The 22,610-nt window shown below is 43.2% G+C and overlaps 1 protein-coding gene across 2 annotated transcripts in view; it reads left to right on the top strand.

Moving 5' to 3' along the window:
• LOC126108804 (poly [ADP-ribose] polymerase tankyrase-1-like) overlaps window positions 1–18,097 on the top strand; it is a 92,635-nt gene extending 74,538 nt beyond the window's left edge. For both annotated transcript variants that reach the window (XM_049914169.1, XM_049914170.1), the window contains exons 5-6: window positions 5,502–5,651; window positions 17,370–18,097. In XM_049914169.1, the coding sequence (XP_049770126.1) occupies window positions 5,502–5,651; window positions 17,370–17,856 (637 nt within the window). In that variant the 3' untranslated portion in view covers window positions 17,857–18,097. The remainder of the gene's footprint in view (window positions 1–5,501; window positions 5,652–17,369) is intronic.
• The last annotated feature ends 4,513 nt before the right edge of the window (window positions 18,098–22,610 follow it).

Genomic DNA, 22,610 nt, shown 5'->3' on the forward strand with positions numbered 1-22,610 from the left:
CTAAGCACCTCCACATTTGTGAATGTCCATTCACTGGGATAACGATGAATGGCTTGGACATGTATCTTTTCTTTATGTCTGATGGAGACTAATTTCAGCTGAGTTGTCACGTCAACTAACACAATCACAGGTCCTGGGTAGCAGAGAGTCAGCAGAACTTCCACGAAACACCTTTGCACGATCATAAGGTTGGATTTTGGTGTGCAATGTCCGTACACAGCATTACTGGTTTCACCTTCTTCAATCAGCTGCTGACTTTGGCCCATCATATTGCCAACATTTTGGAGCTATTTGTGGCAGCATTAATGGAGGAGGGAAACGCGTTCATTTACTTCCAAGAAGATGGAGCAACTGGTCATACAGCAAGCCGAACCTTTGAGACAGATACACAATTTCATGATTCACAGTTGTTAACAGAGGGCAGCCTAGTTGGGGCCCTAACTGGCCACCTTTGTCACCTGATCTGTCAGTGTGTTATTACACTGCACGAGAGCCCTCAAGAGCTGAGTCAATCACAACAATCCTCACAGTTATCAAGAACTGCAGCAGAACACTCCAGATGAGACTGCAGCAGTTCAAGCATCCACCCTTCGATCCACCTTCAGCAACCTACCGACCAGGGCCCAAAAGCATCAAGAGATGAATGGTGCTCATTTTCAACAGCTACTATAGTCATCTTAGTGCTGTATTTACTTTCCTCTGTTGTATTGCTTTGTACTATGGAACTCTAATCTCTGGCTGCTTTTATTTGACCCCACCTTCTAATAAATTGCGTGTGTGTGTGTGTGCGTCCACCTTAGACTACTGCATATGGAAAGAGCAAAGCTATACAAGGCAGTAAGATATAATGTTATCTTTTGTGACTGCAGTATAAGTATTTCTATTAGTGTTAATATTATTAACAACTGTCAGTAGTAACATAGTAGTAACAGTAGTAGTTGTAGCTTCTAGAGAAAATTCATGGTGATGTAGTATTAATAGGGGCTTTCAATAGTTGTAAGAGTTATATTGTTTATTACTACAATTACAGTATCAGTTCTCATTGTAGTGTTAATAGCAATATGTAAAATGAAATAGTAAAATTAGGCAAGATGATTTGAAATAACGAATGCCTCTATCTAGAGCACCACATCGATATCCATATAAATGTTGGATCATACTAGTAGACAGAAAAAGGACAGAGAAAATCTTATATTTCAGACATACCATATTATAATGTTCAAAATAAGAAAGAAATAGAAGAAAAACAAGCTTGACGTATTTGAGGTACCTAGTAGTTTCCCGAGAGCATGGCAGAGGATGTCCTGAGGTGGTATTGTGTACCAAAACCAGTAACCAGTAGGCTAAATGAAAACTGCTACTAAGGACTAAAACATAAACTCTCATCAGCCAGAACATTATAATCACCTATGTAATACTTGATATGTCCACCTTTGCAATGGATAGCAGTAGTGAGGCATCATGGTCTGGAAGGGAACTGGCACCACACTGCCCACACAAGGCACCTAATTCCCAGTAATTCCTCATGGGGGGAATGAGCTCTTACGCCACGTCGAGGCACATTCCAGATGTGTTCAATCACATTCCCATCTGGTGAGTTGTAGGGCGAGCACATTAATTGAAACTCGCCACTCTGTTCCTCGAAATACTCCATCACCTCCATTCCTTGTGATATGGTGCATTACCTGGTTGAAAAACGCCACTGCTATCGTGAAACCTGATCCTCATGAAGAGGAGTATGTGGTCTGAAACAAGTGTATATTATTTGTTGGCCATCATGGTGCCTTGAACAATCTCTACTGGACCTATGAATGTCGAGGTGAATTTCCCTAGAGCCCAAAGGAACCAGCGCCAATTTCTCTCTGTCCCACAGCAAAGGTTCCCAGGAGCTGCTAATGTTCAAGTGCCCATTTCAGTCATAGTTGCTGATGTCATGGTGTTAACATTGGCAAATGTATGGGTTGTCAGCTGCAGAGGCACACTGTTAGATGTCTTGAGGGCACTGTGTGTTCAGACACACTTGTAGCCTGCACCATCTGTCGCGGTCTACCAGTCTGCCCGGCCTACAACATTCGAGAATGTAATGAGGAATGGCCACCCAACCCCATGACGTCTGGACATAGTTTCACCTTGGTTTCGCCACATGTCGAAGGTACTCACCACAGCGCTCCTCGAACACTCAACAAATCGTGCATTCCGAAATCGTGATGAGCATTCAGGTCATCATAAAATTCCCTGCTTCAAACTGGGACATACAGCATACCTTCCCCATCTACAGATGGACAGCACATTTGCTGATCCTACATCGACTGTGCGTGCGTCTGACTAGCAGTCATTCCTCGTGAAGTAACGCTGCTATTGCCAGTACACGTTTAATCGATGATAGGCAGGTGATCATAATGTTCTGGCTAATGAGTCGGTTATTTATAAATTGCAATGATCGCTGTTCCACCCGAGAGGGTATTGAGGAAATCACATAAATAAATAAATAAACCAATAAATGAATCTCAGAACCATGGGCCAGGATAACACATTGCTGATAAAATACCATTATTTGGTCTCAGATGGTAGGCACAGTTGTAAAGGGGTCACTGTGAGCCCAGTATGCAAAATGGCATTCTTCCCTTGTCTTGACCAGACGTGATAGACTGTAACCTTGACAACGATAATGCCTGCCCTCGTGGTCATGTGCAACTCAACACTGCCACATTGTAACATCTAAATGCCCCAAAATCTTATTGCTGCACAATTAGACCAGCCACGCAACTGGAGATCAAGAGTGGAGCAGCTTCCAAATTATGTCAGCTGCAGATAACGCATGCGTAGAAAGTGTCTCTGTATCCTTCACAAGTATCACACAACGTCTGACACTGTTCACAGGCATTATATAAACGTGCTGTGGTGTCCGGTCTACCAGTCATGGAGAACTGAAACCCTGATCAGTTACACTGCAGCTGATGGCGTGTTTGTGTAAGAAGCCAGAATGACATCTTACCGCATTATGCATTCATTACCGCTTATCCGGTATGATTCAATTTATCTATTTCTTTCTATTCACCATGAGAGGGCAAAATTCACTTAAACATCTGAAAATTCGATAACTGTCTTCTATCGTACCTCATTAAAATACCAACATACAGGAAAAAACTCGCAGAGCAGCTATTAATCGGCAATGGTGTACGAGCACTCTGTCTAAGACTCGTGGAAGTCTAACGACTTGATGGAACAGTAAAGTGATAAGAATTAATCCCTACATGTTATATGTCTACTTCTAGTACTCATAGACCAACTTTTTCATTATACCATAAATACCCTACGCCTCAATTGTCTTTGATAGCGAGTAGCGAGCGGCGAGACGGAAATGACGCCCCTTGTGACGGTAGTCTGCTTGGCAAAGGAGCAGTTCGGCGCTTTCGAGTTTCTCTCGCTGTACACAGACATGCAGGTCGACCCCAGTTTTCAGCGCGGCATTTGCCTCACCCAGTGGTGACCCCCGGTGCAGCCGCCAGGCTGTCTGCCGTTCACCCAGGGGCCGACGCGTTGCCTGGGGCGGTTGACGAAGGATGTCGTCATCCTGGCCCCAGGGCAGAACTGGCACCATTCACCGTGTCATCTCACGTCACTCGAGCGTTGCGGTCCTTGTGTTGTTTTGGGCCATCAATAATGTTCGGAAGCGACATCCCACAAACTAACAACCTTGCACAACATCATATCAGTGGCATAATTCATCCCCTTCTTGATTTATATCCCATTTCTTCGTGTTCTGGGTTTATTTTCGCATCATTATGACAGTCAACAGCGACGAAAGAGCCCAAAGAGATTTTTAGATACATGTCTCCAATTTCTTCCCCCTATAGTCCGATTCCTGTCTCTTAAGCGGTAGGATGTCAAAAATTTTAAAAAAATCGACTTTTCGGAAATATGTCTGTTTTGTAGAGTACATCTTTCTGAATAGTTTGATGTATAAAACATATATATTTCAGTGATTTTAAGGCACGCTATTTGGTCCTACGTGTACCAAGATGAAGCGCTAGACCACAAACGTCTGCTGTCATACATACGTGTATTTCGCTGTGTAGAATTCGAATGTTTATATTTGCGCCAGAGATGGTCATACGTGTAACAAAGGACTATAGACACAGAAGATATGTCTTGATCGCGGCACTCAAACCCCAATGAAAGCTTTAATGAATGTGCATGGAAAATATTGCCAAAAACCAATTTTTGTGTGGAAGAGATGCACTTGCTGTTGGTGTTTATGATGCAGTTACATGTTTTAATGATGGTGTGCAAAGCCGGATATATATTTTAAAGAAAATGGGAATCAAGGGCAAAGTGAACTGCATCAAAGCTTTGTATGCGATAAACAGAGAGCGTTTAGTGAAAGCACGTAAATCATTTTTGGAAGTGATAAATTCGGAAAGAGTGAATGATAAGAATGTGGAAAAGACGAAAACTGATTTACAAAATGAAAAAAAAAAAGCACTTTATGGTGCTGGACAGTTCTAAAAGATGCCAAATGCAGCCAGAAACTTTAATAGCCTTTTTCTGCAAAACAAAAATTTCTGTTCTCAGGTACATGTAACATCCAAAATAAATATCCCAATCCTTTTCCAACGTGGTATCATTAAACACAAACTCCTTAATGAAAAACTCTAGAATTTTCCATCTCTATTAAAAACTGTGGTAAAGTTTGAGATAATTAACTACAAAATTTGAGTTTTTTCTAAACATTAAGTTTAAAATGTAACAGGTCATTCATTTTCTTGAAAAATAAATAAATTCTAGAATTTCATACACCTTTATGTATGGATTGTATGCTGTGCAAAATTCATCGAAGAGTCTCTCTTACTTATGAAGAAAAGTGTACCTATAGCAAAAAATGCAGCCAATAGTAAGTGAAAAAATTATAAAATTTCACATGTAAAAAAATTATTTCGTTATGTTTTTGAACTTCCACTGCTATGATTGTGAATCCTGGTCATGCTGACAAAAATTCTATGAATTTATTTGTAAAAATATAGACAGTAGAATTTAGTATCTTGTGGTGCCTCTTCTGCTCCAAGTCGGTCCGTTTGACGTCCAACCCCCTTAACATACGAGCTACAAACACCATCTCATGACGGTAGTACCACATTAAGTGCATTTAAGGGTTACTGTCATTCAAATTACTTTGTGATTTACGCTGTTGTCTATTGAAATTATGTTGACCAATGGGTGTTGTAACCACAGTTGTTGAACTTTGTACACATCTTATATTTATACTTTATTTTGTACCAAATAGTGTGTAATATGCTAGGCTACAGGTATGACAAATGAGGAGAAGTAAGATGTATGAATACCTGAATGCTGTCATTCGTCTTACGTGGGCCACTACTGTCGTTGGCAGTGTGTGTTCTATTATCTTTGTGTGGACAGTACTTCAGCCATACAGTCTGTGGTAATCTGCCCACTGGACTCGATGTGACAACCGTTTTTGAGGCAGTGTTCCTTCTGTGCAGCACGCCAGGCGCTGGAGAGAGCAGGACCGGCCCCTCCTCGCAGCCGCACAGTGGCCACAGCGACGACGGCCGGAGGCCAGCCACAGCTGTGGCCCCCACCTCTCCCCAGGCGACTCCCCAGCCTGATGACGTCGCCATCTCTCTCCTGCGGTGAGTTCAGTCACTTTACGTGTAGCCTGTCCACAATCACAGAGCGACATGTTGGGCAGTTAGCCAAGTGACAAAGTCAAGGAATCGAATGTCACCATTTTACGTTTTTAACGAAGCAGAAGTTGTAGGTCTCGTATAAAGTTTTTTCTTTCATTAATTGTGACGTTCGACGAGGCAAGGATATAAGGGGATCTACACTCCTGTAAATGGAAAAAAGAACACATTGACACCGGTGTGTCAGACCCACCATACTTGCTCCGGACACTGCGAGAGGGCTGTGCAAGCAATGATCACACGCACGGCACAGCCGACACACCAGGAACCGCGGTGTTGGCCGTCGAATGGCGCTAGCTGCGCAGCATTTGTGCACCGCCGCCGTCAGTGTCAGCCAGTTTGCCGTGGCATACGGAGCTCCATCACAGTCTTTAACACTGGTAGCATGCCGCGACAGCGTGGACGTGAACCGTATGATAGTTGACGGACTTTGAGCGAGGGCGTATAGTGGGCATGCAGGAGGCCGGGTGGACGTACCGCCGAATTGCTCAACACGTGGGGCGTGAGGTCTCCACAGTACATCGATGTTGTCGCCAGTGGTCGGCGGAAGGTGCACGTGCCCGTCGACCTGGGACCGGACCGCAGCGACGCACGGATGCACGCCAAGACCGTAGGATCCTACGCAGTGCCGTAAGGGACCGCACCGCCACTTCCCAGCAAATTAGGGACACTGTTGCTCCTGGGGTATCGGCGAGGACCATTCGCAACCGTCTCCATGAAGCTGGGCTACGGTCCCGCACACCGTTAGGCCGTCTTCCGCTCACGCCCCAACATCGTGCAGCCCGCCTCCAGTGGTGTCGCGACAGGCGTGAATGGAGGGACGAATGGAGACGTGTCGTCTTCAGCGATGAGAGTCGCTTCTGGCTTGGTGCCAATGATGGTCGTATGCGTGTTTGGCGCCGTGCAGGTGAGCGCCACAATCAGGACTGCATACGACCGAGGCACACAGGGCCAACACCCGGCATCATGGTGTGGGGAGCGATCTCCTACACTGGCCGTACACCACTGGTAATCGTCGAGGGGACACTGAATAGTGCACGGTACATCCAAACCGTCATCGAACCCATCGTTCTACCATTCCTAGACCGGCAAGGGAACTTGCTGTTCCAACAGGACAATGCACGTCCGCATGTATCCCGTACCACCCAACGTGCTCTAGAAGGTGTAAGTCAACTACCCTGGCCAGCAAGATCTCCGGATCTGTCCCCCATTGAGCATGTTTGGGACTGGATGAAGCGTCGTCTCACGCGGTCTGCACGTCCAGCACGAACGCTGGTCCAACTGAGGCGCCAGGTGCAAATGGCATGGCAAGCCGTTCCACAGGACTACATCCAGCATCTCTACGATCGTCTCCATGGGAGAATAGCAGCCTGCATTGCTGCGAAAGGTGGATATACACTGTACTAGTGCCGACATTGTGCATGCTCTGTTGCCTGTGTCTATGTGCCTGTGGTTCTGTCAGTGTGATCATGTGATGTATCTGACCCCAGGAATGTGTCAATAAAGTTTCCCCTTCCTGGGACAATGAATTCACGGTGTTCTTATTTCAATTTCCAGGAGTGTATATACCCTTCTACAGGTTTGTTGCAAGTCTCGTTTTCAGCTCCTAACACAGGTGACTTGTGTAAGATAACACTAAATATTTCCCCAAGAATAACGACTGTGCTGGTGTGTTGGAGCAATTTCAGTTTTCAGCGAAAACTCTGTCTAGTAATCTCGGAGAAATCCCTAAGATATTCTGGTAATACACTAGTGGAAAGAAGCAGTCAATAACCTTCACTGTATCATAACGATGGTGAAGTCACTGGTGACAGTGCCACTAAAGCAGAGTTATTATACACAGTTTTCCGAAACGCCTACACCAAATAAGAAGAAATAAATATTCCTGAATTCCTATCAAGAATAACTTCAAAGTGAGAAACATAGAAGCAGATATCCTCGGTGTAGCAAAGTAGCTTAAATCACTTAATAAAGGCAGGGCCTACGATCCAGATTGTATGTCTGTCAGGTTCCTATCAGAATATGCTGTCACAAATGTTGTTCCATGTTTAGCAATTACATACATCAGCTCGCTCACAGAAAGATCCGCACCTAAAGACTGGAAAATTGTTCTTTTCACACCAATACACAAAAAGGGAAATACGAGTAATACGCTGAATTACACCCGACAACCCAAGATAAATTATTGTTGTTGAATAAGATACAAGACATGGAAATTGAAAAATATTTCTGCATAAAAAGACTAATATAAAAAGAGGAGACAGCTGGCTAAAAAGCGACAGAGAAACATCAGCATGAGGAAATAAACTATTAAGAGCAGGAAATGAAACATGTTAAGACAATACTCGATAATGGAGTGAAAAGTTTGTTGAGAGTGAGTTAAGAAAACCAGCCTGGAGAGCAGATCGTGTGTAACATGGTAGTTATGTGAATAACAATGTACGGGGCGAAGAGAGCCAAGGCTTCGTTTTTTCTTTGGCATCAGACGACTGTGGTGACTAGTACGAGGTCCTACATAAATATAGGCTTTGGAAGACTAAAGTCGAGAACAGCTTTAAACAAAGATAGTTTACAGTCATAAATACACGGATTTAAAAGAATCACAAATCCACAAACTTGTTAATATAGAACAGTGAAACGTCGGGAATACATTTGCCAGGGTAACATATTTAACTGATTAACACTGCAGGATCGCAAGTTAATGTAAGTGCGAGATAAGCCACTTGAAACGTGAAATGCTGGTGCACTGCCAAAAGGTCGAATGCAGGCATGCAAACATGTATGGATTGTGTTGCTCAAGTATCAGATATCGGTATTTGAAATGGAGTTCGATGCCTGATGCAGCTGGTTGGTCAGTACAGGGACGGTTAATGCTGTTGGTGAATGATGCTGGAGTTACTGTATGATGATGTCCCATATCTGCTCGACTGGAAATAGACCTGATGATTGAGAATGCCAAGAGACTTGTCAACACTCTATAGAGCATGTTGGGTTACAAGAACGGTAGGTGAGCGAACTTTATCCTGTTGAAAAACTTCCCCTGGAATGCTGTTCGTTAAAGGCAGCAGAACGAGTCGAATCACCAGATTGAAACAGACAAGGTGTGTGGGATAACCATGAGAATGTTCCTGCTGTCATACGAAATCGCACCACAGACCATAACTCCAGGTGTAGGTCCAGTGTGTTAACACACAGAAAGGCTGGTTGTAGGCCCCCAACTGGCCTAATCAAAACATGACCAATACCGGCAGCGAGGCTGGTGGTTTGGGATCAGTGAAACGCATGCTACAGAGCATCTGGTTCGGAGCTGTCTTTAAACTAACCGATTTGTAATACTTCATTGTGTTACTTGGTGACACCTGCTGCTCAAACTGCTGCTGGAGATGTATTGCAATGCGCCAGAGTAATACGCAGAACAGGATGGTCTTCCCTCTCAGTAGTACCAAGTGGCCATATGGAACCCAGTCTTCTTGCAACTGAATATTCTTGTAATCACCGCTGCCAGCAGGCGTGTATAGTGGCTACATTACTTGAAATATTTCTGCATCACGGAAGGAACAACCAGCATCTCGTAGCCCCATTACAGACTTCGTTTAATCCCTATGAGATGTTGATAAATGCGTCTTTGAACTCTGAAAGACATTTTTGCCCTACATCAACTCACTGCGTCCAATCTCAAAATGTAACTAATGCTCGAGCCCGTTACAGCATATAATTAAAGCAGGCTTCATTTGCTTCCTTACAGTGGTGCTACTAGCGCCACTCTTGAGCGACGTGACTGCCGCGAAAGGTCACCTTCATTCAGATGTAGAAACACGCCTACCAACTTTCATTTATGTCGCACTTCTTCTTCTTGGTGCTGCAATCCTTCATTGTATGTACCATTTAGAAAGTAAAAGACGTTGTTAACAATGATACCAAAATCTCAAGAAGTTCTTGAACGACTTACTTCACATTTTTATACGATACTCTAATAAACGTTGGGACAGTGTTTGCTTTTATATACCAATGGCTTAGGAGTGCGTCATTGACTAGTGATCAAAATTTTTTGTGTCCCAGTTTTCAACACAGGCACTGCTTAACCTCTGGACAAAAATTAACAGCAGTGTCAGCAGAAGACATCCAGCATAAGGAGTCGCCATTTTCCTGACAAAGGCTTTGTCAAATAGGGTGGAGGAACGACAGAGCTTCAGGGCATTCCCTTGCCCTTGGGGTGGGAAATTGGCCTTAAAAGGGAGAAGAGTCAGTAATGATCAATGACGCGAGGATGCAGAACGCAATGGAATCGAATAAATTAAAACCACATAACGTGTATCCATAGGACATACGTCGTTAACAGGGAAACTGTCTTGAAGCAACCAGCATTGAGAAAAGATTCCGGACAAGTTACCATTTTGGATCTCTGGGAGTGGACTACCAAAGTCGAAGTGACCATGAAAACGAGACGGAATAATTTACAAAGGGACAACCTTCTACGACTTGGAGCTTTGAATTCAGAGGTTTGATCGTAATTGGAAAGCTAGGGGGTCTAAATACGGAGGTGCAAAGGCCCCAGTCCAGATACGGTGGGGGTCATTGATGTGAAACAGAAGAAGGCTAAGAATTTGTCATAAGACACATTGGGGTAATATCAACAGCGACCGAAAATGGTGTAATGGGAGTAGGAATCGTTATGTATAAGAAGTAGGAGAGAGAGAGAGAGTGGGCTACTGCGAACAGCTCTATGACAGAGTTTTTCTCACCAGATTCGAAATCAAACGAACGCCGACAACGATAGTTCAGATACACATGGCAACGACACAAGCAAAAGGAGAAAGGAGAGGAAGTGTGGGATTGAAATGCAGTTTTAGGGGAAAGGAAAGAAGAAAGGGTCATGGGGTATACAGGCTTGGCATAGGGATGAGACGGGTGAAAGTCTAATTGATATTTGCAATCAAATTCAGATGGTAATAACGAATACTCTGTTCAGCAATCATGTGAGGAAAAAAGAAACTTGGAATTGACCCAGAGACACTGGAAGATTCCAGCTGGATTACATCATAGTCAGACAGAGATTCCGAAATCAGATATTGGAATGTAAGGCGTTCCCAGATGTAAACATAGATTTAATAATTATGAAGAGCAGAGTGAGGTTTAAGAGAGCCGACCAGAAGAATCAGTGTAGGAGGATGTAACATACTGCAGTACTGAGAAACGAAACTTAAAGTTTACCAACGATGTGGATATTGCGGTAAGGAATATCACAGTGGGCTGTTCAGTGGAAGAGGAGAGGACATATCTAGAAAGTAAAATCACAGACGGTGGACAGACGAACACAGATAAAGGGAAGCTAACTTCGAAGAAATGTTGAGTAAGAAAATAAAATACAACTGATCGATGAAAGAAGAAAGTATAAACATTTTCAGAGAAAGGCAGGAAGACAGCTGCATTCACTAAGGTGGCAACAGTCGTGGGATACCTGCTAATACCATGTCAGACCTCCTTGTGCCCAGCCTACTGCAACAACTCGACGTGGCGGCGAACCAAGAAGTTGTTGGAAGTCCCCTGTACAAATAATATGCCATGCTGCCCCTTTAGCCACCCACAACTGCTAAAGTGTTGCTGGTCCAGGATTTTGTGCAGGAACTGACCTGTCGATTATGTCCCATAAATGATCGATGGAATTCATATTGAACGATCCAGGTGACCAAATCATTTACTCGAGTGGTCCACAATCTTCCCCAGACGAGTGGTGAACAGTTTTGGCCCACTTACATGATATAGTTATTTGAGAGCATGAAGTCCACGAATGGTTGAAAATGGTCTCCAAGTAGCTAAACATAACCGTTTGCATTCAATGATAGGCTCAGTTGTACCAGAGGACCCTGCCCATTCCATGTTAACAAAGCCCACGCCGTTATGGAGCCAACACCATTTTGCACAGTGCCTTGTTGGCAACTTGGGTCTGTAGCTTCAAGCGGTCATCGCCACACTCTAACACTACCATCAGCTCTCACCAACTCAATCCGAGACTTACCTCACCAAACCACGCTTTTTCACTTGTATAGGATTCAACCAATATGGTCATGAGACCAGGAGCTGCAGGTGACAATATACTGTTAGTAAATGCACTTGCATTGGTCTTCTTTTGCCACAGCCCACTGTCGCCAAATTTAGCTGCACTTCCGAACAGATCCGCTGGTATTACATTCTACATTGATATCTGCGGTTATTTGACGCAGTGTTGCTTGTCTCTTGCACTGACCAACCTATGTACAAGCCGCTGCTTTAGGTCGTTATCTGAAGGCTGTCAGCCACAGCAGTGACCGTGGTGACAGGTAATGCCTGAAATTTTGTATTCTCGGCACACTCTTGACATTGAATTCCCTAACGATTTCCGAAATGTAATGTCTCATGCGTCTAGCTTCAACTACCTTTCGGTGTGAAAAATCTGTTAATTCTCGCTGTGTAGGCATATGGCCACAATCACGTCGGAAACTTTTTACATGAATCACCTGATTACATACGATAGCTCCGCCAATGCACTGCCCTTTCATATCTTGTGTACACGATACTACCGCTATCTTCGTATGTGCACATCACTTTTGCACAACTTGTCACCTCGATGTAAGTCATTTAGGAATGAGATAAGTACCATGTTCTAGGTATCCAAGGCTAAATAACTGCAGAAAACTTAAGACAAAACTTTAAACAAACAGTCGTAAGAAGGACTGACACAGAATATAGAAAAGTCAAAACAATAATTACCATGAGAATTCCATTCCCAACGTCAGCAGAGAGAGCAGATAAATGGAAAGATTACATTGACAGCCTCTATGCAGGAGGAACTTTTCTGATGACACGGAAGAGGAAGCAATCTGTGTTGGCGTGGAAGATATAGAGGATGTACTGTTAGAGGCAATATTTAAAAGAACTCTGGTCGATTTGATAACAAATAAAGCTAAAAGGATACATAAAATTTAATCATGACTGCTGAGTTCATAGGGAAAAGTGGCACCCAACGACTATCCAAGTTAGAGTGTAGAATCAATGAGACTGGCAATGTACCGTCACACTTTCAGAACAAAATCATCACGTATTTCCAAAGGTAATAAGGGCAGATAATTGTGAAAACAACAGCACATTCGTCTTTGGAACTCATACATCCGAGCTGCTGATGAGAATGATATAAATACGAATGGAACAGAAAATTGAGAAACTGTCAGATGACGGTCAGTTTGTCTTTAGGAGAGGTAAAGGTGCCAGAGAGGCAGTTCGAAAGTTGTACTTGATAATGGAAGCAAGTCTGACGAAAAGTCAAAATACAGTCAAAAGTTTTTTTACCTAGATAAAGCGTTCGACAATATAAAATTCTGCAGGATCTTCCAAAGTCTTACATAAATATAAGTAAGTTACAGGGAAAGACAGGTAGGTTACAATATGTACAAGAACCAAGAGGGAAGAATACGGGAAAATAAAGAACAAAGTGCTCAGATTAAAAGTGTGTAAGACAGGGTGCAGTCGTTTCCCCTACTATTCAATCTAATTATCGAAGATGGTATGAAGGAAATATAATAAAGGTTGAAGTGTGGGATTCAGATTAACAGTGAAAGGATGTCAAAGAAAAAATTTGTTGATGACATTGCTGTTCTCAGAGAAAGTGAAGAATTACGGGATCTGTTGAATTGAATGGAGAGTCTGATGAGTAAGGAATATTAATTGAGAATGAACCACGGAAATAAATTACTAATGTGAAGTAGCAGATATTGGAATTTTTTACATTTAAATTGGTGGTCATGATGTAGACGATATTAAGGAATTCTGGAAGCAAAATAACCCCTGATATACAAAACAAGAAGGACATAAAAAGCATACTAGCAAAGGCAAAATTGGTACAACTAGCCAACATAATTCTGCTACTATGAAACAAAGGTCATAATTTGAGGAAGAAATTTATGAGAATCTATGTTTAGAGAAATACTTTGTATGATACTGAATCGTAGACAGTGGCAAAACACCATGACTAAGGAGACTACGAGTGTCTGCGATGTGGTGCTAGATAGAAGTGTTGAAAATTAGTGGACATGTTGGATATGGAAAGAGGGGATATTTTGCAGAATTAGTGACATGGGGAAAGACTGACAAGACGAGGGGGATGTAAAAACTGAAGAGAAAGACAGATTGGCCTACATCCAGCAATTAATTGAGCATGTAGTGTGTAACTGCTATTTTGAGATGAAGGTTGGTGGAAGAGAGGAATTCATGGCAAGCCACATCAAACCAATTACATAACTACTGGCTAAAACAATTTCATTTGACAGATTAATAGAATTTATTTGTACTTAATTGTCTTTAGTTCACAAAGAAAGTTTTACATGTTATTCCTGAGGCTGCAACACACAGTTTGTAACATCAAAATGTAGGTGTTGCTGTCAAATGCAAATAACATGGCCCGTTTCTCAGTAGACATTCAGTTACATCGACAGTTTCTCGACACTCATTAGTGAACATTAATAAGGGATGTGTCAAAGTTTCATCCCTATGATGGCTTTGACTCTGCTGAGGAAACTTTCAGTAATGGGTCTGAACTTCAGTGGAAAAATGAGAACCTATTGTTCCTCAACGTTGGACTCTTCAATCTGCAGCGAAGTCAGCTTGTAACTCATCCCAAAGCAGTTACATTGGATTCAGCTCGGAATTCATGGCAGAATAGTACATTCATGGAATGTTGTTGTCCACAAACTCTCACGTGACAGATAATGATTTATTACAAGGAGCACTGTCTTGCTAATACAAACAATGATACTGTATTGTATGCAGTACATAAAGCTGGAAAACGTGATTCATATGCTGTCGAATTTAGTGTTCTCTTAAGCTCAATAGGGGAATAATAACATAACCAGCCTCCTTTTATACTGGCGGATCGTCCTTTCATTACATTTGTTGGCCAGTCACACATTAGATAGAGGTGTTTAGATAGTTTTGATCCTATTGTGTAGCTTGCCCCCAATGTTATTCAATCTGTATATTGAGCAAGCGGTAAAGGAAACAAAAGAAATATTTGGAGTAGGAATTAAAAGAAATGCAAAGATTGACGTTTGCTGATGACATTGTAATTCTGTCAGGGACGGAAAAGAACCTACAAGAGCAGTTGAACAGAATGGACAGTGTCTTGAAAAGAGGATATAAGATGAACATCAACAAAAGCAAAACGAGGATAATGGAATATAGTCAAGTTAAATTAGGTGATGCTGAGGGAATTAGATTACGAAATGAAACGCTTAAAGTAGTAAATGAGTTTTGCTATCTGGGGAGCAAAATAACTAATGATGGTCGAAACATATATGATATAAACTGTAGACTGGCAATCGCAAGGAAAGCGTTTCTGAAGAAGAGAAATCTGGTAACAGCGAGTATAGATTTAAGTGTCAGTAAGTCGTTTCTGACAGTGTTTGTATGCAGTGTAGCCATGAATGGAAGTGAACAGAAGGGAATAGAAGCTTTCGAAATGTGGTGCTACAGAAGAATGCAGAGGATTAGGTGGGTATATAATATAACTGATGAGAAGGTACCGAACAGAATTGGGGAGAAGAGGAATTTGTGACACAACTTGAAGCAGGGATCGGTTGCTAGGACATGTTCTGAGGCATCAAGGGATAACAAATTTAGTACTGGAGGGCAGTGTGGAGGCTAAAAATCGTAATCAGAGACCAAGAAATGAATACACAAAACAGATTCAGAAGGATGTAGATTGCAGTAGGTACTGGGAGATGAAGAAGCTTGCACAGGATAGAGTAGCAGGGAGAGCTGCATCAAAGCTGTCTCTGGACTGAAGACCGCAAGAACCTCAACAGTGTATGCAAATGCTGTCAGGTCTTTAGTGTATTCACGCAGCCAAGATCCAGATTGCCTAGAAATTTGAATGGTATGAAAAGCGCATGAAATTCGATGTACACTGGTGTCCAAAATTAAAGCAACAAACAGAAATTTTGTGAGGTTGCCTTTATTTTGCCATAAAATAGTACAAACAGGTGATAGTGAAGTAGGATCAATGTTAAGAATATAACATAAACAACTACAATATGCATAAAGGTAGAAAAAAATGTTCTTCGTTTTTTTCCAACTTAACAGATTTGCACACAATCCAACAACTGGATAATGTGCTCAGCATGGGCCATGACCACCTCTGGCTCATACAACCCTGACATCGACAGGGCAAGCTGTCTCATGTGGAGGAAATAACACCATTCCTCCTGCAGAGCTACTCTCAAGTCTTATGGAATTGTTGGTGGATGCTTGTGTGATGCAACCCATCTCACTACTACATATAGTTCGTATACGTATTACAAACAGTTTACAATAAATCCACACATTATAGAATAATTTGTCCTCTATGAAATTTACAATATTACAATGCTAATTTATAAAATAAAATTCATGGAAAACTATATACAGTATAATAAAAGTTTTTACAGTCTTTGTTTCACATGTCATTCTTCCAGAAGTCCACATATGCCCTCGCTACTTTGCTGCACGCCATCAGGTCTTGGGCCATGCACGCTCTTGGATGGTTTACTAACGGACATTGAAGCAGATAGTTCATCGCTTGGATGTTCCCACATGGACACAAAGCACTTTCACTAATTCCCCACTTGAACAGATTTCTGTTACATCTGTCCATTCCTGAACATAGCCTGTTCAGGGTTTTCCATCTCTCCCACCTAAGTTCCGCACCTGATGGCAGCACTTCCTCAGAATCGTGTGCATATTCTTGTTGTTCCTGCCACAGTCTTTTTCTAGAAGTTTTTGGTGAACCTGTGACCGGTTTGGTTGAGTGGAGAAAACTACTTCTTGGTACCATTTGGTACCCATGGAGCAGATGATGTTGATTTTGAACCTGTTTTGCTCGTTCAATTCTGCTCTGTATTGAACATCGGACATTTGGCAGAGCAATTCCTGACAAGCAGTATAGGTGTTCTATTCTTGTTGACTTAAGACATCCAGTAATATGTCTACACTTCTGGTTCAGGACAGTGTCCAGCTTGCAAACTCAGCAGCAGAGTAACAGAGTGCCATTGTGGTGGTGCATGATTAGGTCGACATCTGGATGTTGTTAGCTTGCCAAGTAAGTTATTCTGTGATTGGTTTTCTGCCCTGCTCTTCTCAATGTGCCACTTGAATGACAGTGTCCTATCAAGAGTAACTCCCAAGTACACTGGGAGAGGGCAGTGTGTTAATCTTGTGCCATTCCACCAAACATTCAGTTCTTCTCCTCCCATTCCTCCTATGGCCCTCCACTGCGGAGAGCCTGGTATGCGTCTTCTCTGTACCATACTGCACCATCTGTGACTGTCTACAATGATTGCGGATGTGGGAGTACCCAGCAAACACTACCCCATTGCTAGCCGCGCTGACTTCGTCGTGGGCGTGGTTGTCCGTTGACTGGAATGCTAACTTGCGTGTAGAACACGGTTGTGCAGACATCTGTTGACAGTTTGCACGATTACATCGTAAATTGGACACAGGACGGAAAATCGCAGTTAGAAGCTTTAATTTGGGACACCAGTGCATTGCGGTAACCTTCATGACTTTTACGGACTCATCACAGTTCTGCTTCTGCCGTAGTGTTTCGTCCTCGGGCGTGTGTGTTTGGAGCAATTTGTAAGTATTCTCCTTTTGTTGCAGGGATCTTTCTGGAGAAGAGAAGGGCAAGATGCTGATTGCGGCAGCTAAGGAGGGGTCAGTGAGCAAGGTGCGAACGTTGCTGACAGTGGGGGCGGATGTGGAGGCGAAGGACGAGAACCAGCAGAACGCACTGCACTGGGCAGCAGCCAGGGGACACGTGGAGGTGGCGAGGCGTCTACTGGAGGATGGAGCTGATGTCAACGCCAGGGACCGCTGGCGGAACACGCCTCTGCATCAGGCTGCATGGAATGACAATCCGGCTGTGGTGCGGCTGCTGGCGGCATCCTCTGCCGACCGCAACGCCAGGGATCGCATTAGGAACACGCCACTGCACGATGCGGCACGGCGTGGCCACCCAGACGCGGCGACTGCACTACTGGAGGCAGGGGTCGACAGAGAAGTCAGGAATGACGATGGGGATACGCCCCTGGACCTAGCCAAGCGGAACAACCACCAGCAGCTCATAGACATCCTAGGATCAAGCTAAATATAGTGCAAACGACTCTGGAGTAAAATAAAAAAAGCCTTCTATGTGACCTTTGTTACTTATAAAATAAATAATACAGAAAAGCTTATCCCGCAGCCTTGGTTTGCACCCATATTTACATAGTACATACAACAACTCAAGTACCATTACACCAAGAGTGCTTATAGACTACTATAAGTTCAAAGAGGGACTCTCCTTTTACTGAAAATTCAAAACAAACTGAATAATACTCGATTACTAAGGAACACTAGTTTTCTACAATATTTTTTTACTGAAAAATACATTTTAGGTGCATGTTTGGTGCTATGTGGAACTTATATAAAACTTTTATATATTTCCTTGTATCCAGATTGCTGACACATAAGCTCTATACTTAAAATACATCTTCATTTGAGATCTTTCACTGAATTTACTTCTGTACCTAATGAGCTGACAGTCCAGCAACTTGTGTCGGCAGTTAAAAATTGGCGTTATTACCAGTACTTACAACACATTAGTTCCGATTCCAGACTGAATGTTGTTGTATTCTGTCTAGTTGTTGAGTATGGGGTGCCTAGGAAACCTCCTTCTCGGATCGCTAGACAACAGTTCAAGCAAATCGTATTAGAGAGTTTTATTACGAAATGAATCAATGACAATACTTAACTCTGACAATAACACAGAAGCGCTGCAAACAAAGGGCGACATGCAAGAAAGAAATCTCTTCAGTATAAACAATTCCTAAGTCACTGGTCTTGATGTGACTAATGTCTGCTGTAGAAGTGGCCGCAACAAGTAGGGAGTGGCGCTCATGTTTTCTTCCGCTGAAGGCCGCAGCTGTCACGTTGTCGTCCTAGACAGAGGTCGCTCAGCGTGCTATTGGGTGACGTCTTCTCCACAGCCCTGTCTGCTCTATCATTCCCGATCGGCGTGCCGGTGCTCGACTGTACGCCATAACATTCCTCCCCCCAAAACGACGGACCGTCGTCGTATAAGGAGCGCGACAACGGGAGAGAAGGCAGGAGCGTGGATGCAGCGGTGGACTGGAAACTGTGGTTGCAGCGGACGTCAGGCTTCCACTTGTAGCCCGCCATCTGACCAGCACTCAGGTGCAAACGTCCCCCGGAAAACGGACAGAAGGACACGCATCCAACTCCTGAGACCCATAACCAGATGGAGAAGCCGCAAGCTGCTGCAGCGTTGGCGGGTCCAGCTCCTTGGGTAAGACGAGAGGAGGAGGCGACGCCTCCGTCTCCACGGGGTCGTCCTGTGGTGTCGTGACGACACTCTTTGACAGCTGTTGTGGCCACACGTCCTCGGGATCTGTGAATCTGGGCGAAGAGATACACAAGTATCACTGTGCACATTACAGTGGCGAATTTGATCCTGATGTCGGCACTGCAATCCGTCTGGACCTGAAATGAGATACACGCAAGCAACAAGTCGACGAACGATCTCGCCTCGCACCTACCGTCTGTGTCCATACTTCGACGCCGGATATTGAGGATGGCAGAGCTGGTGGAGCAGTGTCCGCCAGCGATGGTCCATCTTGTGGATGCGAACGATAGGAGGTGAGAAACAGTTGCTATAAGCGTATACCACAAGCAACCAAAAAGATCCCACAAAATCTATGTGCACACGTTGCCATGGTGATTGCGACTTAGGCCAAGAAGAGAATTTTTATGGTGGAGCGGACCGAATTTCCCCACATGCATGATGCTGTTCTATTTGGCTGTCCATACCCTCCCAAGTACAGTCTCGACGCGCTGTTTCGTAATTATCCCCCAGTGTCAGTCCACTATCATTCTGAACAAGAATCACCCCTCGCTGTATAGCGAGGCTGTGCCGACGTGCAAAGTATTGGCGCGCTACGGAGTTCTTAATGCTATACTATGAGCGAGGCAAAATTGTGCGAATGTAGTTTAGCAGAATCTCCAAATCTGAATCAGCTTCTGTGGCCTGTGCAATTTTCCTGTTGTTCACAGGCAAAGGTTGAAGCAATTCAGAATCCTGACCATCGATGTGACAACAAAATGCTGCAGAAGCGTCAAAATCTGTATCAGGGTCAATCGTAAGACATGAAAGTATGTCCGCATTACCATGTTGATCTGTCATAAGATTTACAATCTCGTACTAATATTGAGACAACAACAAAGCCCATAATTGCAACTTTTGGCCAGTAGGTACAACGACTGCAAAGGCTTTTGATACGTTACTAAGTAGAATTTCATGCCATACAAATAGTGGTGGAATTTGGTGACACCATGCACAATAGCCGGTGCCCCTCTCTCTATTCGTGAATAATTACACTGAGCTTTGGAAAACACTTTTGATGCGAATGCAACAGGCCTGTCTTTATCACCAAATCTATGTGAAAGAACTGCACCGAGTCCATAAGAGGAAGCGTCAACTGGCAATACAGTTGATTTGTCAGGATCAAAGTCAACTAAGCATCGATCACTGAGCAACGCATCTTAAAGTTCTCGAAAAGCTACTTGGCACTTATCTGTTCAAACAAAGGGGACATTCTTGCGACGCAAGCGGTCGAATAGAGCTCCAATTTCTGCAGCATTCGGTATTAACCGAGAATAATAGTTCATTTTCCCTAAAACTGTCTGCAATTCTGTGACATAGCGAGGAACTGGCAGGTCTCGTATGACTAACAAATGCTACTGAAGAGGATGTAAACCTTGACTGTTTATGACATGACCAACATACTGTAACTCATGTTTAAAAAAGAATCACACTTGTCCAGTCTACACTTTAGTCCTGCATCAGGTAACACACAAAGCACGCAAACTTGCAGTGAGTTCTTCAGGTGTACGACCTGCTACAACAATATCGTCTAAGTAGTTTGAACAGTTTGGCACTTGAGCAGTCAGCTCTTCCTAATAACATTGGAAAACATCATGTGTGGAAGCACTGCCATTAGGCAAACGCAAATATTTAAACAAACCCAAATGAGTATTCACTATACACAGTTTTCGAGATTATTCATCGAACATTATTTGAAGACGCGCATCACACAATTCAAATTAATTTTTGAAGAGTAGCGACCAGCGCCTAATCTATCAAAGAGATCCTCTGAGCGAGGTAAGGAGTAAGTATGAATCACAGTTTGTGGGTTGACCATGCACTTGAAGTCGAAGCAGAGGCGGATGCGACCTGAAAGTTTGGAAGAAAAACCAATGGGAACAATAGCTCCGCTAGCTTGCAATTCTTTATTTCCAGCGGCTATTTCGTCCAGTAATGCAATAGGAACAGTTCTAGCCTGGTAAAATTTCGGTTCCATAGATATTCATAGTAGACCAATATGTGGAACAAAACTGTTAGCCTTGCCTAACTGTTCAGAAAAGAGTTAAGGGAATTATTTTAGCAAACTAGCTACACTGTCTTTGGCATTGAATGCATTGACTGCCAACACATTGTACTGAATTTGAAAGCCAAACAAATCAAATGAATCAAGGCCAAATAAGTTCTCACAATCGCATGATTGTAACACACTGAAAGTTAAAGTTCACGAATGTGAGCGATACATGGCAGGCAAAGTACATTTTCTGAGAACAGGAATGTCTTGTCTGTTATAAGCCATTAGGTACATGCTAGGTTTATACAGGCGTGGGGAACCTAAAAGCTACGATTCAGGGATGTTACTGAGACACTTGTGTACAACTGAAATTTCACATGTTTTCCACTAATGTGCAGATGAACAATAAGTTCTCCCACAAACTTTTTGTGCCCACTGAAGAAACTGCACTGAAGAAACTGTTCGCTTGCTAGTAATGCTGATGCCTCCAGCAGGCTTTGACTAGACTGCATTGATTACATGGGCCTTGTGACTACAATTTCGTTCATGTTTGTTCTGTTGCATACATACGGATTGCACATGACCTTTCTTTCCCAAGCATGACACTGTGCTTGTCTACACAGGCAGTCTTGGCGTTTGTGAGTAGCACCAAGGGCATGACTTCACTCTGTTTGCCTGTGTAGAGGGCTGGTTGGGCTGCATAGAGAACTGTTAACATGGCGTGGCGCTCGCAAGTGGATGATGCCTAATGTGCCTGTCGGGAGCAAGGGAATCAACCTGACAGATTGGCGGCTGCTTACATTTATCAGCCGACATGGCACCCGAATTGTGCTGTTCTAGTATTTGCATTACTTGCTGAAATGATGGATCAGACAGTTTCAAAGTCTGTTCTCTAAGTGAGACATCAGTTACATTGTACACGATCGCATCACGTGACATAACATCTGAATATAAAGCACCATAAGCACTTTTGAATTAGCATTTACTCGTCACACCATGCAAATCTGTTACCCACTCACAGTAAGTTTGTTCTGGCCGTTTCTTGCAACGAAAGAATTGATATCTAGCTGTTACCACATTTACTTGTTGCTCTTAATAGTTAATTAGTGAATCTACAACCTTATCATAGGAAAGTTCACTCAGAGTTTCGGTAGGGAATAATCTCTGAATGAGACAAAACACAGCGCTTCCTACTGTTAATAAGAAGTAATGAAGTTCCACAGTACCTGGTATGTAGTGACCAATTATGTGGACTTCAAACTGTTAGAACCCATCTAGCCATTCGTCTTGTTGTTAATTAAACTGGCAAAAAGGCAGTATGGCACTCGCAGCTAGAGGTGTGGTATTTTGCGTTTCATTAGTGGCTTGAGTGGTGAGTAGCTGCTGTACTGTACTCAGTAGAATTGCGATTTGCTGACTCTGAAACTGAAACATCTGTGTCAGCTGCGTTTCATATATCGCTAGCAGC

This window comes from Schistocerca cancellata, chromosome 11, assembly GCF_023864275.1.
Source record: "Schistocerca cancellata isolate TAMUIC-IGC-003103 chromosome 11, iqSchCanc2.1, whole genome shotgun sequence".
In the NCBI taxonomy this organism is placed as follows: domain Eukaryota; kingdom Metazoa; phylum Arthropoda; class Insecta; order Orthoptera; family Acrididae; genus Schistocerca; species Schistocerca cancellata.